The sequence below is a fragment of the Seriola aureovittata genome, chromosome 4 (assembly GCF_021018895.1).
Source record: "Seriola aureovittata isolate HTS-2021-v1 ecotype China chromosome 4, ASM2101889v1, whole genome shotgun sequence".
Lineage (NCBI taxonomy): Eukaryota > Metazoa > Chordata > Actinopteri > Carangiformes > Carangidae > Seriola > Seriola aureovittata.
The window spans coordinates 15013743-15031198 of NC_079367.1; the positions used below are offsets into that span (position 1 = coordinate 15013743).

Here is a 17456-nt window from a genome sequence, read left to right on the forward strand (position 1 = left end):
GTCTTTTTGTCTGTTTATTCCTACTGACTCAAGAAGCAGGCAAAGACCCGGTTATTACAGTACTTGTATTGTACGTATACACTTAACATAGCATGCATCACTGTATAAAATAAAAACGCTTATTATCACTCAATTGTCCCAATACTCGTGTTAATATGAAACTGGAGGTAATGAATGCAATGAGTGGTGTTCTTAGGAGAAATTAGCCAAATACCAGACCCGACATTATGTAATCTATATTCCTTAGAGTTCAGGCTAAAGGACCATGTAATTATGTGATCACACATGTTGCATAAATATCAATCTGTAAGTTGTACTTTTACATAACTGTTAACAATAACACCGTAACTTAAGAATTCATGGTCTCTTAAATCAAAGAGAGTTTGTGTCTGTAACAGTGATAACCTCAGAGGAATAAATATGCATCTGTATTAAGATCAGACCTGCTGATGACGTGGTTAGTCAGAGGTTACGAGTGGTTAATCATGACATTTTCATAGCAGGGTTCATCACTCACACTGACCATTGCTCCTTCGTTGGCAATGACCTCTGTGAGACTTGCAGCATCTCCTGCTGGCCCCACGGTCAGGTAGTTGCTCTCAGTTTGTCCTTTGCTGGAGTCCGGCCTTGAGTTACCCTCAGCCCTCAGCTCTGACCCTGAGTCAGCTGAAGCCACCTCTGGCACGCTCTTCAAAATGGACGACAGTGGCCGTTTGGGAGTGCCGCCCTCTGATGGTGGAGTGTCATTAGCACCTGCTGTGTTAGAGGAGTTGTGGGAAGCATGCTTCCTCCTGATGGGCTTACATATGCCAACCTCCCCTCCAGATGGCCCTCCCTGCTCCCATACAGTCGCCCGAGCTCCAAGCTTTCTCCTGGGTGGTTTGGTAATCCCTTCACCTCCCTTGGATTTGGATTTGCCAGACTCCTGATCTCTTTGTCTCTGGAGGCTGCCGAGTCTTCGCAGCATGGCCTGAACGGGGCCTTCGGAACTGGTCTCTGATACGGGTCTACCCGCCTTCCCCACTGTCACATACACTGTGGTCACCTTATTTGAGACCCCCACCTGAGCATCAGAGCCTGATGTTGATATCTGGGTCCCTTTATGTGCAGCTGTGTTGGACATAGTCCGTCTTCTTCCTGATGTCCCTGGGACCTGCAAGGTGGCTCTGGATGAGTTTCTGTCTACTTCCTGGCCCCCTGCCTCACAGTTTGACTCCTGGTTGTCTGTCGCCTGCACATCCACTTCCTCTTCCCTCTCCTCACCCTCAACTGCATCCTCATCCCCAGGCTTAGCTACACTTCCCTGACTTTGGAGAGCAGAGAGCATCAAAACCCCCCAGCTGGATTTGGGTTTGTTGCGAGGGACAGCGCCAGGGTCCTGAGCAGAGCCACGCCTCTCCTTGGGGCTGAAGCGAGTGCCTTCTGCAAAAGACACAGAGGGCCGCTTGGACTTAGCGATGCTGGAGGTGCGAGGTATGTTGAAGGGTGAGGTGATGTCCTCGCTGCTGAAGCCAGATGGATCTAAGAACATGTTACACTTTGAGCTCATCTCCTGGAACTCACCGCCTGCCACTGCTGGGATGTCTATTAAAGAGATGGACAGATGTAGACGCCAAGGACATAAATGGGAAGTTTAAAGAAAGAATTTCGAGGCCAGTTTTGCAGTGGGTGGCAGTTCTGCTTATAACCAAAAGAGGGCAATGTAAAGTTTGGTGAAAAGTATCCCTGCACCTACCTTCTCTTGGAGGGACACAGTAGAGCGCTTCTCCCTCCTCCTCATCACTGTCAAAGGATGACCCCTCAGTCACCCAGCCAGAGGACGGAGGCTCGATGAAGCTGTGGTTGAAGGTCAGCTCTGGGTCATGGTGAGATACTGTGTTGTTGGCATAAAAAAATAGATTAAATAATATAAGATTCACCTGCATTAATAATGAAAGCAATCTCCACTTTAAATATTTCACCAATCAAAAACACAAAGGTGGGGATATTTTTGAATTAAAAAAGGAAACATTTCATAACAAAATATCTTGTTTAATTCCCAAGAGGCTGTATAACAGTAATATAAAGTTATGTAATTGGTTGAACAAAGTGATTAAATGTTGACATTTCACATCACTATGCCCTTCAGCAAGTTATGTCATTATTACGGTGTCAGGTCATAATTCGTGCACTCATTTCTCTGCAGAGAGTGAAGAAAATAACTGTGTCCACCTTCCCTGCATGAACACACTTTTCATGAGACTACTTAGTTCATTGTGATTTACAGCATGGTCTATCATGTGCTGTACTCTGCTGTCCTTACCAGTGACACGAGGCAGACCAGAGGACCAATTAGAGATACAGGGGAGGGCAGCGCTAATGTTTGCCAGGACACTGTAGACGTGATATTTCATCCGAACGGCCAAACCTCCATCAGCCACAGCCGCCCTAGGAGAAAGAAGGTTTATATAGTTTCACAGCATCGCACAGTGCAATAGTTGAGTTTGTGTTGATTATACAGTTGAACCACACAATTAGAAATCTTTAGAAATATGATCCATTCTTAAACTTTTTATCAGACAGAAACCATTCAAAATAACATAATGTTAAGCCTATTCTATGTAGAGTACCTACATGCTTCTAGACAACATAAGTGCTTTATTAATTGTATTGATCCTCTCAACTCCTGAATGTGTTTTGTACTGTCATCTGGTCTGTATGGTTGACCTTGCTGTACTTGTATTTTTGTGAGCGACGGGATATTGTTATTGACCAAGCCTGTCCAAGTGACCTCTGATGAATTTCCACAAGCTTGTGGTCTCACTGGGCACTTGGGCACAGTGGCAATTACTGGAAATACATCACACAGGTAGGCACTTGACTACTTGTAAAATATATAATAAAGTGTGGGCACTGGGATGGACCCAAAGGTAAGCGAAGTACAAACCTGTCTTTGCCATCAACGGGGGCTCCTCCACAACACAAACAGCAGCAGAGGACAGCTAACAGAACCAGGAGCAAAGGGACCAGCACACCTGCTAGTACAGCACTTCTGCCACCTGATAAAAACACACAAACACAAACACATCATGGATGTATGGATAGATGTATGGATGTATGGATGTATGGATGGATGGATAGATGTATGGATGTATGGATGATGGATGGATGTATGGATAGATGTATGGATGTATGGATGGATGGATGGATGGATGGATGGATGGATAGATGTATGGATGTATGGATGTATGGATTTATGGATGTATGGATGTATGTATGGATGGATGGATGGATGGATGGACGGATGGACGTACTTACTGTTGGGGCAGACTCCAGTGACTGGGTGGCAGCCGACCCCATCACCACAGTCACAGACAGAGGAACAGTTGAGGCCGAACTGCAGGGCGGGGCAGCTGCTATTACAGCTGGAAAAAAAAGAGAGTCATGTAATTAAACCACCAAACAAAAAATCCCTTTGTATGAATTCTGAATCATGAACTATTTTAGAACTCAAAATAAAAATACAGTATACTGTAATGACTTATAAACATTGCAGCCTCATGGAGAAGAAAATTAAAGGGACCAGGACAGAGTTTCTGCATGTTTTAACGTGCTAACCTCAAATTTCATATATTTAACATAATGATGCTATGATTTATTTGTTTAAATTATACGATTGGTTGGTACCCTTGGTTTGAAATCTCCCCTTGTTCAGGTTTAACAAACTAAAACAAACTCAATTAAACATATCATGTTTGCTTATTTTTTGTCCTCTAGGTTTGACTTAATGAACCAGTCCATGCTCCCAATGCAACTGCATTACTACGAGACAGTAATGTGACCCAAGAAAAAGCAGCCATATAAATTGAATTATAGTGAGCAACGGGTTAAATAATGCACAAATATTCTGTATGCATCAATGAGTGGTCACACAGCCTAGACTGTACTACCTTACAAAGGCAGGCAACTACAGAAACAGTGAAGTTGAGTAATAACTTGAGTTCACAGGGGCTCCACGGGGGACTGTTCTGGCTCCGTTCCTGTTCACCCTGTATACTCTGAGTCCTGCCACATCCAGAAATTCTCGGATAACACAGCTATTGAGGCGCGTATCAGGAACGGGCAGGAAGAGGAGTACAGGGATCTGACAAGTTTAAAGTCTCGGGCCTCTTCTGTGTAACAGTTATATAAATTGAAAAACCTCGACTTCATGCTTTTTTAGATGATTATCATATCAGACAATCTATGTCTGGACAATGTAAAAGGCATTTAAGCTTGGCTAGTTACCTTCAGCTTTTAGCTGGACTGGTTTACTGTTACATTTCGCTACTACCTTATTTATGTGATGTAACAAACTCAAAACAGGCACAACTGAAAAAATCAAAACACAGTATGAAAGAGTTTCATCTTAGTTTCTCTTGTTTGTGGAGGAACAAGAATAATACTATCACGTGTGTTGTGGATGGTAAAATCATTTGTGTGCGTGTGTGTGTATTCAGTAACTCTTCCAGCCAAACTCACCTCTCTCCCTGAAAGCCTGGCTGACAGACACATCTTCCTGTCACATGATGGCAGTTACCATGGAAACAAGCGCTACACAGGAAGCTGCAACCATCTCCGAACGTCCTGTCGGAGCAGGCCTCCTCACACCTGGGCGACAGGGAGCAATGACCAAGGACACAAATAATGAGGACTTCAATTTCTCATCCTAAACCTCAGCTTATTTCCCCTCTTTGGTAGAAGAGAAAACTTAATTGTTGCCAGTATGAAATGCTGACAGTCTGAAATGATGACATGAAAAATCCACCAAAGATCCTGTAACCTTCAGTGCAATTTATGTACAGTGTGTTCAAACATTTTCACACATGCATCCAACATGTGTGCACACCTGGGTCCAGTCCATCCAGGGTCACACATCAAACATTTCCCAGTTTTTGGTTCACAGGGTTCATTGTTCCTACAATGTGGACATTTCTCCTGGCAGCCATCACCGTAATAACCAGACGGGCATGGGAGGTCACACTGTGTACCGTTCCAGCCGGGTTCACAGGCGGCACAGGCACCATCCGTGGCAGAGCAAAGCTGGTTGTCTTTACAGTAACCACAACTAAGGACGGGAGATAAAATCAGGAGAGCCAGTCAGAGTTTATCATGGTAAATAAAATGTCCTGCAAGCTCAGCGTGGAAACCCACAGGTGTAAATGTATTGTATATTTTACCTCCACACACCTACCTCATTTTACACCCACTGCCATACTTCCCAGATTCACAGGGCTGGTTACAGAACATACCCTTGTACCCCGGGTGGCACAGGCACTCCCCGTTAGCTGGGTCACAGGTGCTGTGTTTGTGCTCACAGTTACATTTGCGTTCACAACCGGGACCCCACCAGCCTGCCTCGCACTCACACACACCAGTCCGCTGGTTACATGCCGACATGTGGCAGTTGCAAGCGCCGGAACACCTCAACCCCCAGTGCCCTCTTTGACACTGACATCGGCCTGTTAGCTGGTCACAGCTGGGGCCCACAGAGCCCACACTGAAGCATTGGCATGGCTTAAAGCAGGTTAGTGACCACCAGCCTGCATCGCAGGTGCAATTTCCGTGGACAGGGTGGCAGTGGCCATGGCGGGCGCACTTGCAGGCATATTGGCACAGTGGACCCCAGCGGTTGGGGTTGCAGGTGCATTCACCGGTGACAGGGTGACACCGGCCGTGTGGGTGGCACCGACACACTTGGCGACAGTCTGAAGCCCAGAACTCAGGAGGACAGCCTGATAACAACCAAACGCAGAGCATACATGTCATACAGTCTAACTAACTACATTTACACAAGTACTGTACTTTAGTACAATTTTGAGGTACTTGTACTTTATTTGAGTATTGTTGAAGGACACAGTGGCTCCCAGTCTTTTTGGCTAGTGATCCCTCACAAAAAGCATTGTCTAATTCGGGTGAAATATTTTCATATCTGTTGTGTTCTGTTGTCCATTGTAACTCACGTGTTTTGCAGTGAGCGCCGTAGTAGCCAGGTGGGCAGCGACACACTCCAGGATACACACAGACCTCATCCTTTAGGCAGGCCTGCTCGCCCTCACACACCGCTACACACATACACATACGGCATACAAGTGAATGACAAAATTATGAAAATAAAAACAATATGGAGGCAGTAAAAGCATAATTTCTACAGACTGCTGTCCATTTGAATAGTTAAACTCACGGATAGAGCACTCTTTTCCCTCTTGACGCCATCCAATGCAACAGACAAGGGTGGAGGGGTCGCTGATGTACAGAAAATAATCAAATCAGTTTGACAAATATGAAACCTATCTACTGTGGTGTCTAATGAGGAAAAATATCTAAAAAACAATAGCCAGCACAGTCCTATAGTCCCGAGGAAGGTGGAACTCCTTATGGCACTGAAATCTGTCACAGGAACATTATTAATATCCTGATTTTCAAAATCTTTTGGTCACAAGTTTCTGTAACCAACTGGTTCCTGCTGTTATCTTTTAACCAAACAGTCAAAAGCCAACAGGTGTGAGTGAAGGTGAAGTTTAAGTGTACCTGATGCTATGGCAGACATTCTTCCCAGCAGGATCCAGTGCGTGTGAGGAGGACAACAAGCAGCGAAGCAGAACGCTCAGAGTGCTGAGGAGAAACTTCATCTCCACACCAGTCCAAAACTAAAACCTGGGGCCGAATATCTTTGTCTCACGTCTTTATGTCCAATCTATTCCCGATTTCTTTCCTATCAACTTTTTCTCCTTCCAGTCAGAGGGCAGCAGAATGAAATGCAGTATCTCTCTTTCTACCCTCCACCCTTCCCTCCTTCCCTTTTTCTCTCTCTCTTGCTTTCTCTCCTGTGAGTCGTCTTGTGGCTCCAGTACAGCCAGAGAGGTCGAAACCCCGGGGTTTCCTCTTCTCATTTCCTGGGGAAGTCAGAGCCACTTCCTTCTATTCAGGCAGACACAGAGCTTTTTAAAGATGGTCGAACACTAACACACAAAACTCGCCGCACACACTGGCAGGGCATACAAACACTCAGCCCTGATGTTCCCCTTTTTCCCGGAATCTATTGTTGAGTCTTCCAGGAAATGATGAAGAAAGCCTTCGTCCACCTTATAAGTCAAGAAAGTCAGTACAAAGATGATTACATGATCACTTTGAGCTCCTGTAAAAAAAATATTATGTATCATGGAGGAGAAAAGCAGAGACTAGTTTTTCAATAAAAGTCTGTGTTAAATGGATTTTATTGAATTTTGAAATTCACAGAAAATCCATATTTTGAATTTTTTTTATCACATTTTCGATAAAGTTCACTACAATGGCAATTGACATCTTCGTCAGCACAAACTTTCCAATAGAAACATGCTTACAAAAATAGATTGCAAACACAGTAATTCAGGAAGACATGGTTTGATTTGAAGTTCATAAATTGTCTCTCAAAAAAATACAATACCACTGGTCTGTCTAAGCGGTACTGCGGTCAGACTTTTAGAGGTAACATATCCATCAAATAGCCACGGTCAGATACTTTATGTTAACTTGTCAGCTAACATTGGAGAAAGAAAATACCCACACCACTTATCATTTCCACAAGGAAGCACACAGCTTCCTTTAAAAGTAAAGTAACCAAGGCTGCTACACAAGCTAAAACACGTGTCTGTATACACACACTTATGGCACCTACATCAGATACACACCAGCCAAATTCTTTGGCGCTGTGCAAAGGCTGACGACTGAAAATGAAGAGAATATATTTTTTAAGGAGTTAAGGCCCATTAAAATGCATTGAATGCTGGAAGAGTCTGCTACTATACTTCTTTTTCTTTGAGCATGAAAGTGCTTCAAATCACAAAAAATAGGAGTAGACACATGACTTAAAAATTCCCCAACTGAGGTAATAGTTACATGATCATTTTTTGTCGTAAAATGTTTTATTAGTTATAAAATGAATCTATGCCCTCTTGTGGTTAACTTAATATACTGTTTTCAATTAATCGACTGGATAGTTTGATTTCAGAATATGTACCTTTGTATTGTCTTTGGTTTTTGTTAAAAAATATTTTTATATAAATTCATATTTATATAAATATCTATGCATAATAACCCCATTTTTCAAAAAATTACATACAGTAAAACTTTCCCTACAATGAAGAAAAATATAATTTTTGTATTAATACTTATATCATACAAAAGGAAGCATCTTTGTTGAGGTGAGTTAAGTATCTCTCTTAATACTGTGGTACACTGTGTCATTTATACTGACGTTAAACAGTGTTCCTCATATTCGTCAGTTCTATGGAAAAATAAGAGGGCAATTAACTTAAGGGGAAATGAAAAATAAAAATTGAAAAAAAAAAGTTGAATGTTCAAAAACATTCACACATTCTCTTTTTTCACACTCACACTGTGATTTTCTGTTATACACAGTGCATTCAAACGACCTCCCAACCTTTTTACTGGGCTACAACCAGATTTTCTGCCACGAGCTGATGGAGATGTTGTGACCGAGGAGGGTTGTCTGTTTCAGATCAAATAATGAAGACAAACTCGGCAAATCTCAGTCAGTACCAGGCTCAGGAAGACGGACGCTTCTGTGCCTCATCAGTGGCCTCTGAGTCTCCGATGATCTCCCAGCTGGAGGCGGAGTTGCTCATGTGGGTGGGGCTCCGCCCACTGCCTGACCGCGTCAGGAAGCCAAAGCTGTAGAGTAGAAAAGACAGGCCTGAGGTCAGATCTGTGGTCCGGGATTACAGCTAAATATAGACCAGGATTGTATCCCAGGATGGTGACAGTGTCAAGACAGTGAGATAAAACCAATGCTTTGATTCACAGATGATTGTCACCAGTATTTTTTATATCAGTGGTGGTTCTGGGCCATCTGAGTTTTTATTGTTCTTCCTTTGCCTTTAATTGCTCACGCTGTATTACATATATGTATTTCATATTATATCTGCTTTCTACATGTGTCTCTGAGATTTAGGGCTAAAAAATCATCTGCACCAGAAGTGACAATACTGTCATTAATTTGTCTACATGGACGCCAGCCATTTTAGATAAAGCCAAGAAGACCCATAACACAACTTACCCTTACCCTTTACAGTCTTGACCAAACAAGAGTAGTCAAACACATTCTTCACTTAATCAAATTCTCAGTCAGGAGACTTTCCCCCACAGAGACTGAAAGTACTTTCCCAAAGATACTGGTTAAGTTGGAGTAAGTAGTTAATTGCCAGTCTTGCCTTTATTAGCTGAAACTGGTTAACATTCTCTGTCATAATAACAACATAATACTAAATATAGATCAGGAAGACAGACTTCGTTTAAGGGTAAACGCATGAACATGAGCCACCTCTTAAAATATATTTTGTTGATTTGCTGAATTAAGAGCTGGAAACTGAATTCTAGTTTAGACCATAAAATTCACGGTATCAGGCTTCATATCTATCTCAGGACTTTTGTAACATGTCAGATATTTATCTTTCTCTCTCCCAACAGTCTGATCTCTGCTTCATAAGTACATCATTGCTAGAAAAAATAAAGAATGTATGCATCTACTGACCTATTTAACAATGAGCTCTTTATGGACAAATCACTGAGGAGAAGCTCACTTGTGTGCATAACTTTTCTTTGCGTGTTTTGCCTGGTTGCTCACACATACATTAAAGATAACCTCAGAAATGTCTGAAGACACGCATGCCGGCATTCCCGATGGCCAGTATGACTATGAAAGACGTTGTTGTACCTGGGTGGTGAGTAGTACACCAGTGGTTGGAATATCACCACGTGTCTCCACTTCCTGTTTCCATAATGTCAAATTAAAAGTTGTCCACAGAATCATAGGACTTCATGACATTGCAGCTGTGGCAATAACTTTGCCACAGCATTTTAGCTGTGCAATGTAGCAGTGTGGGTTGTACTCACAGGTTTCGAATGCGTGACTCAGCTGGTTTATCAGTGCCGTCTACATGTGTGCCATCTACTTCTGTCTGCTCAAACAACGAAGAACTCCCCTCCTCGTCACTGGAGAGAAAAAAACACAACAAAAACTGTGAATAAACTTCGTTCTCTTCTAAACATATCCCTACATTATTTCTGGATATGATGAATGTGTGTTGTGTGTGGAAGAGAGACCTGCTGCTGCATTCGTTCACAGAAATTCCAAGCATCTTTGCCTTAATGAGCTTTCTTTTTTTCTTGATGGCTGAGCGGACAGCTTCTAAGAGGAACCCTGGACACCGCTCCTCATTCAGGATCTCCCTGCAGAAACAGTCATTTTGATCATAAGAATCAGTTCTTTAAAACTCTGAAAATCGGAAAACTATCAATGAGAGGAAACTACCCACAAACACAACAGTTGATGTATCTGCATCCCAGATTCAATTCACTAAAATGTGCAACTTCAGAACATGTTCAACTAAACTTCTTCTGAAAGATAGCAAAACAAGAAACGCACGCACACACGCACGCACGCACGCACGCACGCACGCACGCACGCACACACACACACACACACACACACACACAAAGTGGACCCACCTCTGATAGTAGCTGAGCTCCTCCTGCACCAGGAACAGGTTGGTTTTGAGCTCATTCCTCTCGAAAATGATGTCACGCACCTCTTTCTTGGTGAAGCATGGCTGATCAGGATCCTTCTGGTCAGCTGTCGTCTTTTTCGTTGACTCACGAGCTGTTTGACTTGGACTAGACTGATGGGAGAACAGAGAGTCATCAGGCTCATCCAAACTACTTCAAACCACAGGAAACACAGTGTATCATGAGCTCCTTAGAGGAGACTGAAGACAAACAGGCAGATATAATATGCTTTGTTTTGCTTGTTTGAAAGTAAAGTCACTTATTAAGTTTTACCAGCTTCAAATTTACATTTTACACATTTAGCTAATATCAAAAACATCTTAGAATGAATTATCATATACGATGGTCAACTTTGTATCTGACCACATCCGATAGAGATAGAAAATTAATCCCAAGTGCTCTTTTTTAATATTCAGCTCAATGAGCACTGTTTTTGAATATTGTAAATATTGTTACATAATGAACATTAGTGACAATTAGACTACAGTATGATGTACTTCACTGCACATGAAATGAAAGAAGCATAAACATAAAAGGCGTACAGGGCTGTTGCTATTGGCGCTATCCAGCTGTGCTTGGAGGTTTTCTATCTCTTTGCTTTTCTCCTTCAGATCAGCTTCCATGTCGGCCTTCCTCTCCACAGTGCTCTTCAGCTGAGCCTGCAGAACATTCTGCTTGTGTCGCAGCTCTGCATTCATCTTCATGAAGCGATCCAGCTGCTCCTGGAGCTGCACACATACACACACAGATATATATGAAAAATTTGTGTCATGAGTAGCAGGTACCTACTAAACAGGTTTAAAGTCAAACAGACAAGAACAAGCCAGGGCTGGACCAAAAAAACGATCTGACACGGGCCAGTAATAATAGCTGCAGAAGAGTGGGGTGAAAATGTGTCCATGCATCGGATTTAGACCAAAAGTCTGGGGGAGGAGGAGGAACAGGAATGACACCACACAATGTCAAGACAAGTGAAGCATTCATTTTAAGGATGATAAAAAATTCTAGGCATTCATTAGAGCAAACAGAGAAACCATGATGTTTATTCTGTCTTTCATGAAGCTAAGCATCAACAAATACACACACAGTTATGGCTGCTATTAAAATCATGTGTAATACGTACCTTGACACATAAAAACACGTGCAAACACTCATATAAGACTCTGTCCAGACTTGTCTGAAGTGCAGCTTAATCCTCAACTGGCACCTATGTGGATAATCTCTGCACTCTTTCCCTGATAGTTAACACACTTCCTATGTACAGTGTGTTTACTGGTGTGGTTTACATGATGTAATTTCTCTTTAGATGATGCATGTGATGCATGACTGTGTAATAATGTATGCACATTAGGAGGTGTTGTTTGTTTATTAAGTTTTACTAAGCCTAGAATTTTAACAAGATAGTAATATAAAACATGTTGTTTCAGGTCAACATGCCTTTAAGGAACGAAACCTTTGTACCCACCGTCATAAACCTCATAATAGTGCTTGTGTGTCCACGTGCTATAGGTGTCATGCACACCAGCAAAGATGACAGCTCTCTCTCTCTCTGCTTTTCTCTCCACTCTAGAAACCTAGTGTCCACCAGCGACCAACTGGCTCATCAATTAAATGACAAATATTTCTGAGAAGTTGAAAACTGCTGTGTATGAATATTCAGCTTTTAATGAGAAAGTGTCAGTCCGCATTAGCAGAAGGTTCATCACACGAATGTCTCTGTCTCCTTACCGCCTCCACCTCTTTGGAGATGGTGGTTATCTCCTGGACTTTAGCCCTCAGCTCATCTCTCTGCTTGTCCACCACCTGTTTCAGCTTCAGCATCACCTCTCGCTCCTGCCGCTGGACACGATCTACCACACACAGGACAAAATTCACCTATGGGGTAGCTGGTGTCATATTGTTTTATTATATAGTTAATTGATGGCTAATAAAGCCACTTTAATGATCTGTAGTGCTGCATAATCTTTCATGTAATAAACTAACCATAGGAAATACAGAGAGTATAGTAATGACTGCATACAGGGTTCGAAAATATACAAGGAAGGAGGATACTGTCACTCCATTCCTACCATTTATGTGTGAAAAATATGTGCAAAATATGTTCTGTAGCTTCTGAGTAAAATTAAACTATATAGACAGTGGCCAGAGTTAATTTATAAATCTGGGCATATACTTCAAATTAAATCAAGGCCTCATCTCTTTCAAGAAAATGTGTAATCTATCTACAGATAATCTCTACATAATAGGTTATTACCACATAACCTTAATGAAAGTCGGAAAGTGTCAGAAGATACTGCACAACAATCTTGCTATGTTTTGCACAGACTTAAGGTAGTAGTAGTAGTAGGTGCAGGTAGTTTCAGTTTAATGTGCCCAGGTTTGGAGATATCTATCTCTAAAATTATGCCACAATCACATCATAAAGAGTGAAATAGAATTTGGTTTGTAGTGCTCAGTCATGAAAACATCTGGAAAATTCAACTTCTTTATCCAGAGTGGAGGTGCCTATTTTTTCACTAAAAGTTCAAACACACAAGTTCACAGGGAGAACTGTGGATTATCTCAAGTAAATGAGACATTGTCTTCTGAAAGACATTTAACTGTTGTGTTTTTCAGATTTTTTTTTGTGCCAACATACCACAGACAACTTTCCATTCACCTCTATTGTAGTGGAGTTGAGGCAGAGATGTCTGACGTGAATATCTCAAAACCTGGGCAAATAAAACCAAAGCTATCGTACAGCTAGATACCATTCATGGCACAATATTTTTTTTATGGTCTGGATAAACTGAGCCTTTGGACCTACTGGCACTGCAGCAAAAAATATGGTGTGTCTCTTAAACCATACTCTGAAGTTCCTTAAAACTAAATTCTTCTAAATAAACTGAAATAATTAACAGCACATCTCAACTTTGCCTCAGCTGAATGAAGCACGGGAACCTGATAGCAGTCACATTCATCACATAAAATATATGATCGTGTTCAACTGCCAAATGGCCTCTTGTCAAATAAATCACAAAAGTATTAAGAGCGAATGTTTTTCCTGTCAGTACAAGAAAACAAGAGTCAGCAAAGTGACTTCTGGCTCACATTTCTACATGCTGAAATTTGTTAGCCCTCTCTATTTGGCGTCCTCTTTATATTTGAAGGGTAAGCATAGGCCTCCTCTGAGTCCTCTAGTACCTGCTTCACCCTGCAAAATAACTGCATTATAAACACTGTAACAACCGGTTTGACTGTTTTCAGTGTCAGTGCATCAGACTGTTAACCCACTGCTTTGAATGAATTGGTTGAAAATATTTCTCACTGCAGATGCTTTAACATACATTTGCATTCCTAGACTGAAGTAGTAAAACTACATAACCAAATTGCCTTGAGGGTAATTTGCTTATTTAGAGAATATCTAATGACAGCCTGGGTAAGAAAAATTACTTTGTGTTTCCCTGCTGTTTACACTGTATAAAGTATGTTAGACTGTTGTTTCGATATCCACATTTAACAATTTTATGTAATTAAAACATTTACTACAATTGAGAGCCATCTTGAAAATACATTGCGATAGACATTTCCAGTTTTAATTCAGTCCAGTTAGCTCTCTTTGTGTCATAAAATCTGTACTAATTTAAAAATTCATGTGAGGACTACAAACAATATAGAGTGATTGAAAGATTCCTTTCAGAAAGAAAAAAAAAAAGTATTTTGGAACCAGTTCGTGAAGTAATTTAGCAGACACAATCCAGATTTTAAAAGTACTTATTTTTACTCCAAGGACATACCTTCCTGTGCGTGGCTGCCCTTTAGCCTACTCTGCAGCTCCTCCTTGTCCTCCTGGAGCTGTTGCACCTGTACCTGCAGCTCCTCACACCTCCTGCTCCATTGCTGCTCCTTGTGCTGTAGCTCCTGCTTGAGAGGATGGGAGTCAGACTGTAAAACCACAGCCTCAGAGACAGGACACTAAACTTTCAGAAAAAACGAATTTAAAATGGGTTCTAAAATCTCTTGAGCATCTCGGGACTTGGATTCAGCAAAGCAGGTTGTGTCCAAGTGGATGAGTCATTTTGTAGTTTAATCATTACAGATACTTTGCTGAAATGGTTCCAAGACATCTCAGCAGCAAATTCTGACTTAAGTGAACCACACCTCTTCTTTCTCACCCATGATTATAACAACTGTTTTTCTACAAAGCACTGATACTTCAATGTAGTGTAAAGGGCTAAAAATGCTGACTGATAAGCAGTACCAAAAGACATTTTGTATAATAGAGAACTGGCAACAATGTAGATTAAATAGCATAGAACAAATAATTTGAATTATTAGCTACGTTTTTAATAGTATGATCAAAGTAACTCAAACCAAATAACTGATTTGCCTTTACAAAACCATTTGAAAGATTTTTTTCCCACAGCAAAGAAGTTCTTTGGTGTGTTAATAATCCATAATACCATGTAATAGCAGGCTCCTGCTGTGGAAGTACAATAACTGCCTGTAATCATGTCACAGCACCATAAGCATGGAATAAAAATGTCATTTCTGGTGATCCCAATAACCAGTAGTAATAATAGGTGCTTTTGTGTGTCTGTTGTGACTCTGTAGTTGTTTTACATCTTTTTGTAGTCATTTTGTTTCTCCCTGGGTCAGATTGTGTCTCTTTATAGTTATTTTGTGTGATCAATGTGTGTCTCTTTGTAGTTGTTTTGAGTGTCTGCACTGGTTTTGTGTTTCTTTTGAGTCTCTGGACCCATTTTGTGTCTCTCTTCTTGTTGAATTTCCAACAAGAAACATTAACAGTCACTTAAAATGCAAGATCAGGCCCAGGGAACCCCTGACCAACTTGGGCCCCTGTAATCCAGTTATCCTTCCATGTGTTTAGTTGTTATTTTCACATGTGTGATGCATGAAGACCTGAAGCTTGCCCACTAACACCACATACAGGCAGTGCCCCAATTAATGATTGTTGTACATCCACTTTCATTTTTAAAGAATGAGTACTCTGCTTTATCTTTGATACTTCAAATACTTAAGATACTACTATCAAATTAATTTATTAATACTTATACACGACTTTTACATGTAGCTAAATGTCTGACTGCGTGACTTCTCTGAGGCAGTGCTAGCTTCTTCTTTGACAACATTAGCTATTATTTAATGAGCTGTGCCTAATCCTTTTGAAGCTAGCTAAAATCACTAGTGTCGCATACACCTTTTACACAAGATAGGTAACCTATACACCATGAGAAAAAATGTTGGAGTAAACATTAAATGTCTGTTTATCGCACAATACAAGGCATTTTGAAGATGAAACGGATAATTGATTAATTGAGAAAAGAGGACAGATTAATAGTTGCAGCCCTTCTCTCGCCGTAGTTGCCTTGACGACACAGGGTGGCACGGATATTATTTCAGGTCAATTTCGGGTTTATACACAATTAACACCAAATAACACCAGGGTTCATACAATCAAGATTAAATGTCTTTTACAATGCACGAATTTCGATTTTAACTCCTCTCAATACAAATGTCTTCAATATCTTTACTGTTTTGTTTTCGCTGAATATGGTGGGTGTCAGCCATGGACTGTAGCTACTGTCCTTTAGCCTGTCAACTAACTAATGTTTGTCTAGACTTAGCACCGAAACATGCTTTAACTAACGCTGAAGCAGAGTCCTGTTGTTACACGGTTGTAATGGTAGTATAACACGCACAGTAGGTAAAAGGCAGTGACGCCGTTGCTATATTGTTTACAAAACGCTGAGAGGATTAAGAGCTCCCATGTAGCTCACCCGTATTTCATTTTTGTCGTTGCCCTCCTCGCTTTCTTTCCCACCGCGTTTCTTCTGCTGCTGCAGCTGTATCGTCTCGAAGGTCTTCAGCAGTTCCTCTTCCTTCAGTTTGTGAGCATTGTTCCTCGACGCGAAACTCTCCAGCAGTTCCAGCACTTTCACTATTTTCGGCACCAGCCCCACGACGCTATCTTTGCCATAACCATCGATTAGCTTCTCCACCTCGGTACCAATTAGTTTGGCAATTTCGTACACATCGTCCACAGTTAAAGCGGAGCACGTCTTGTCAAAGCAGCTCTCTGTGTTTTTAGTGTCGGCGTGTGCTTCAGGTTCCTCCATGTCTGAACTCGGGAAGCTCGCTTGACATGCTCTTGAAATGCTATCGAAACCGAGACTGGCTCGTCAGTGCGACATGTCAGTCAACCGTTAAACGACATGATTATGAATGTGAAAACACTTTCATAAACTAGCGCTGGTGTAAAGTTTAAAGCGCGTACATTGCTGAGCCAACGCCGTAGACACGTCTGAACTTGACCTGCTCCTCTTCCGACAACACGTCATGCATTTAACTGGCGTGGTCACATTAACACAGCCTACACACATAATACAGGGACATGGAGTACTCTGCAATGCTCTGTATTACAAGGCTGAACAGTCCAGGACGGTTCTCCTGCAGCCTAGTCGCTGTAGGAACCTCCTACCCCTCTGACCAATGTGAGCACACATACAGCTACATGCAAAAACCCGACTGCCAAGTCGAGCATAGTGATGCATGCACCAGAGCGTGAACATTGAAATTTCCCCTATATACTTGCAGTCGGAAATGCTGACCTATAGCTGTCCAATAAATATCGAACAAACTAAAATAAAAAGTTATGAGACAGAAAGCTACACCAGCAATGTGACTTCATCATACCAGACTTAAAGGCAGTAGAATCCGTCCTTTAATAGTAGGCCCCATTTTCAAGTCCCTGTTATCTAAACAGAAGTGTGCGTGGGCAAGTCATAGAAACCAAACCTTGTGTCACTGGAGGCTATGGTGACCTCTGGCAGCACTGAATAGGGAAGCAAGCCAAAAAAGTTCCCCTGTAC

The 17456-nt window shown here is 41.6% G+C and overlaps 2 protein-coding genes across 3 annotated transcripts; both read right to left on the reverse strand.

The window, feature by feature from the left end:
- Positions 1–7119, reverse strand: scarf1 (scavenger receptor class F, member 1). The gene is made up of 11 exons (XM_056374984.1): positions 6550–7119; positions 6203–6264; positions 5982–6083; positions 5213–5753; positions 4868–5086; positions 4501–4629; positions 3298–3404; positions 2927–3038; positions 2303–2427; positions 1736–1873; positions 1–1584 (listed from the first exon to the last, which is right to left on the reverse strand). The coding sequence occupies exons 1-11, from the start codon at positions 6648–6650 to the stop codon at positions 470–472; spliced, it is 2751 nt and encodes a 916-aa protein (XP_056230959.1). The 5' UTR covers positions 6651–7119; the 3' UTR covers positions 1–469.
- Positions 7120–7217: 98 nt separating this feature from the next.
- Positions 7218–17429, reverse strand: rilp (Rab interacting lysosomal protein). 2 transcript variants are annotated; one of them, XM_056374988.1, is made up of 8 exons: positions 16365–17429; positions 14361–14484; positions 12313–12434; positions 11127–11312; positions 10528–10697; positions 10123–10248; positions 9913–10011; positions 7218–8691 (listed from the first exon to the last, which is right to left on the reverse strand). In XM_056374988.1, exons 1-8 carry the CDS (start codon positions 16701–16703, stop codon positions 8565–8567), a joined length of 1293 nt encoding a protein of 430 aa, XP_056230963.1. In that variant the 5' UTR covers positions 16704–17429; the 3' UTR covers positions 7218–8564. The 2 variants fall into 2 exon arrangements, with proteins under 2 accessions (XP_056230963.1, XP_056230961.1); XM_056374986.1 differs by having other exon boundaries at positions 14361–14487.
- Positions 17430–17456: the final 27 nt, after the last annotated feature.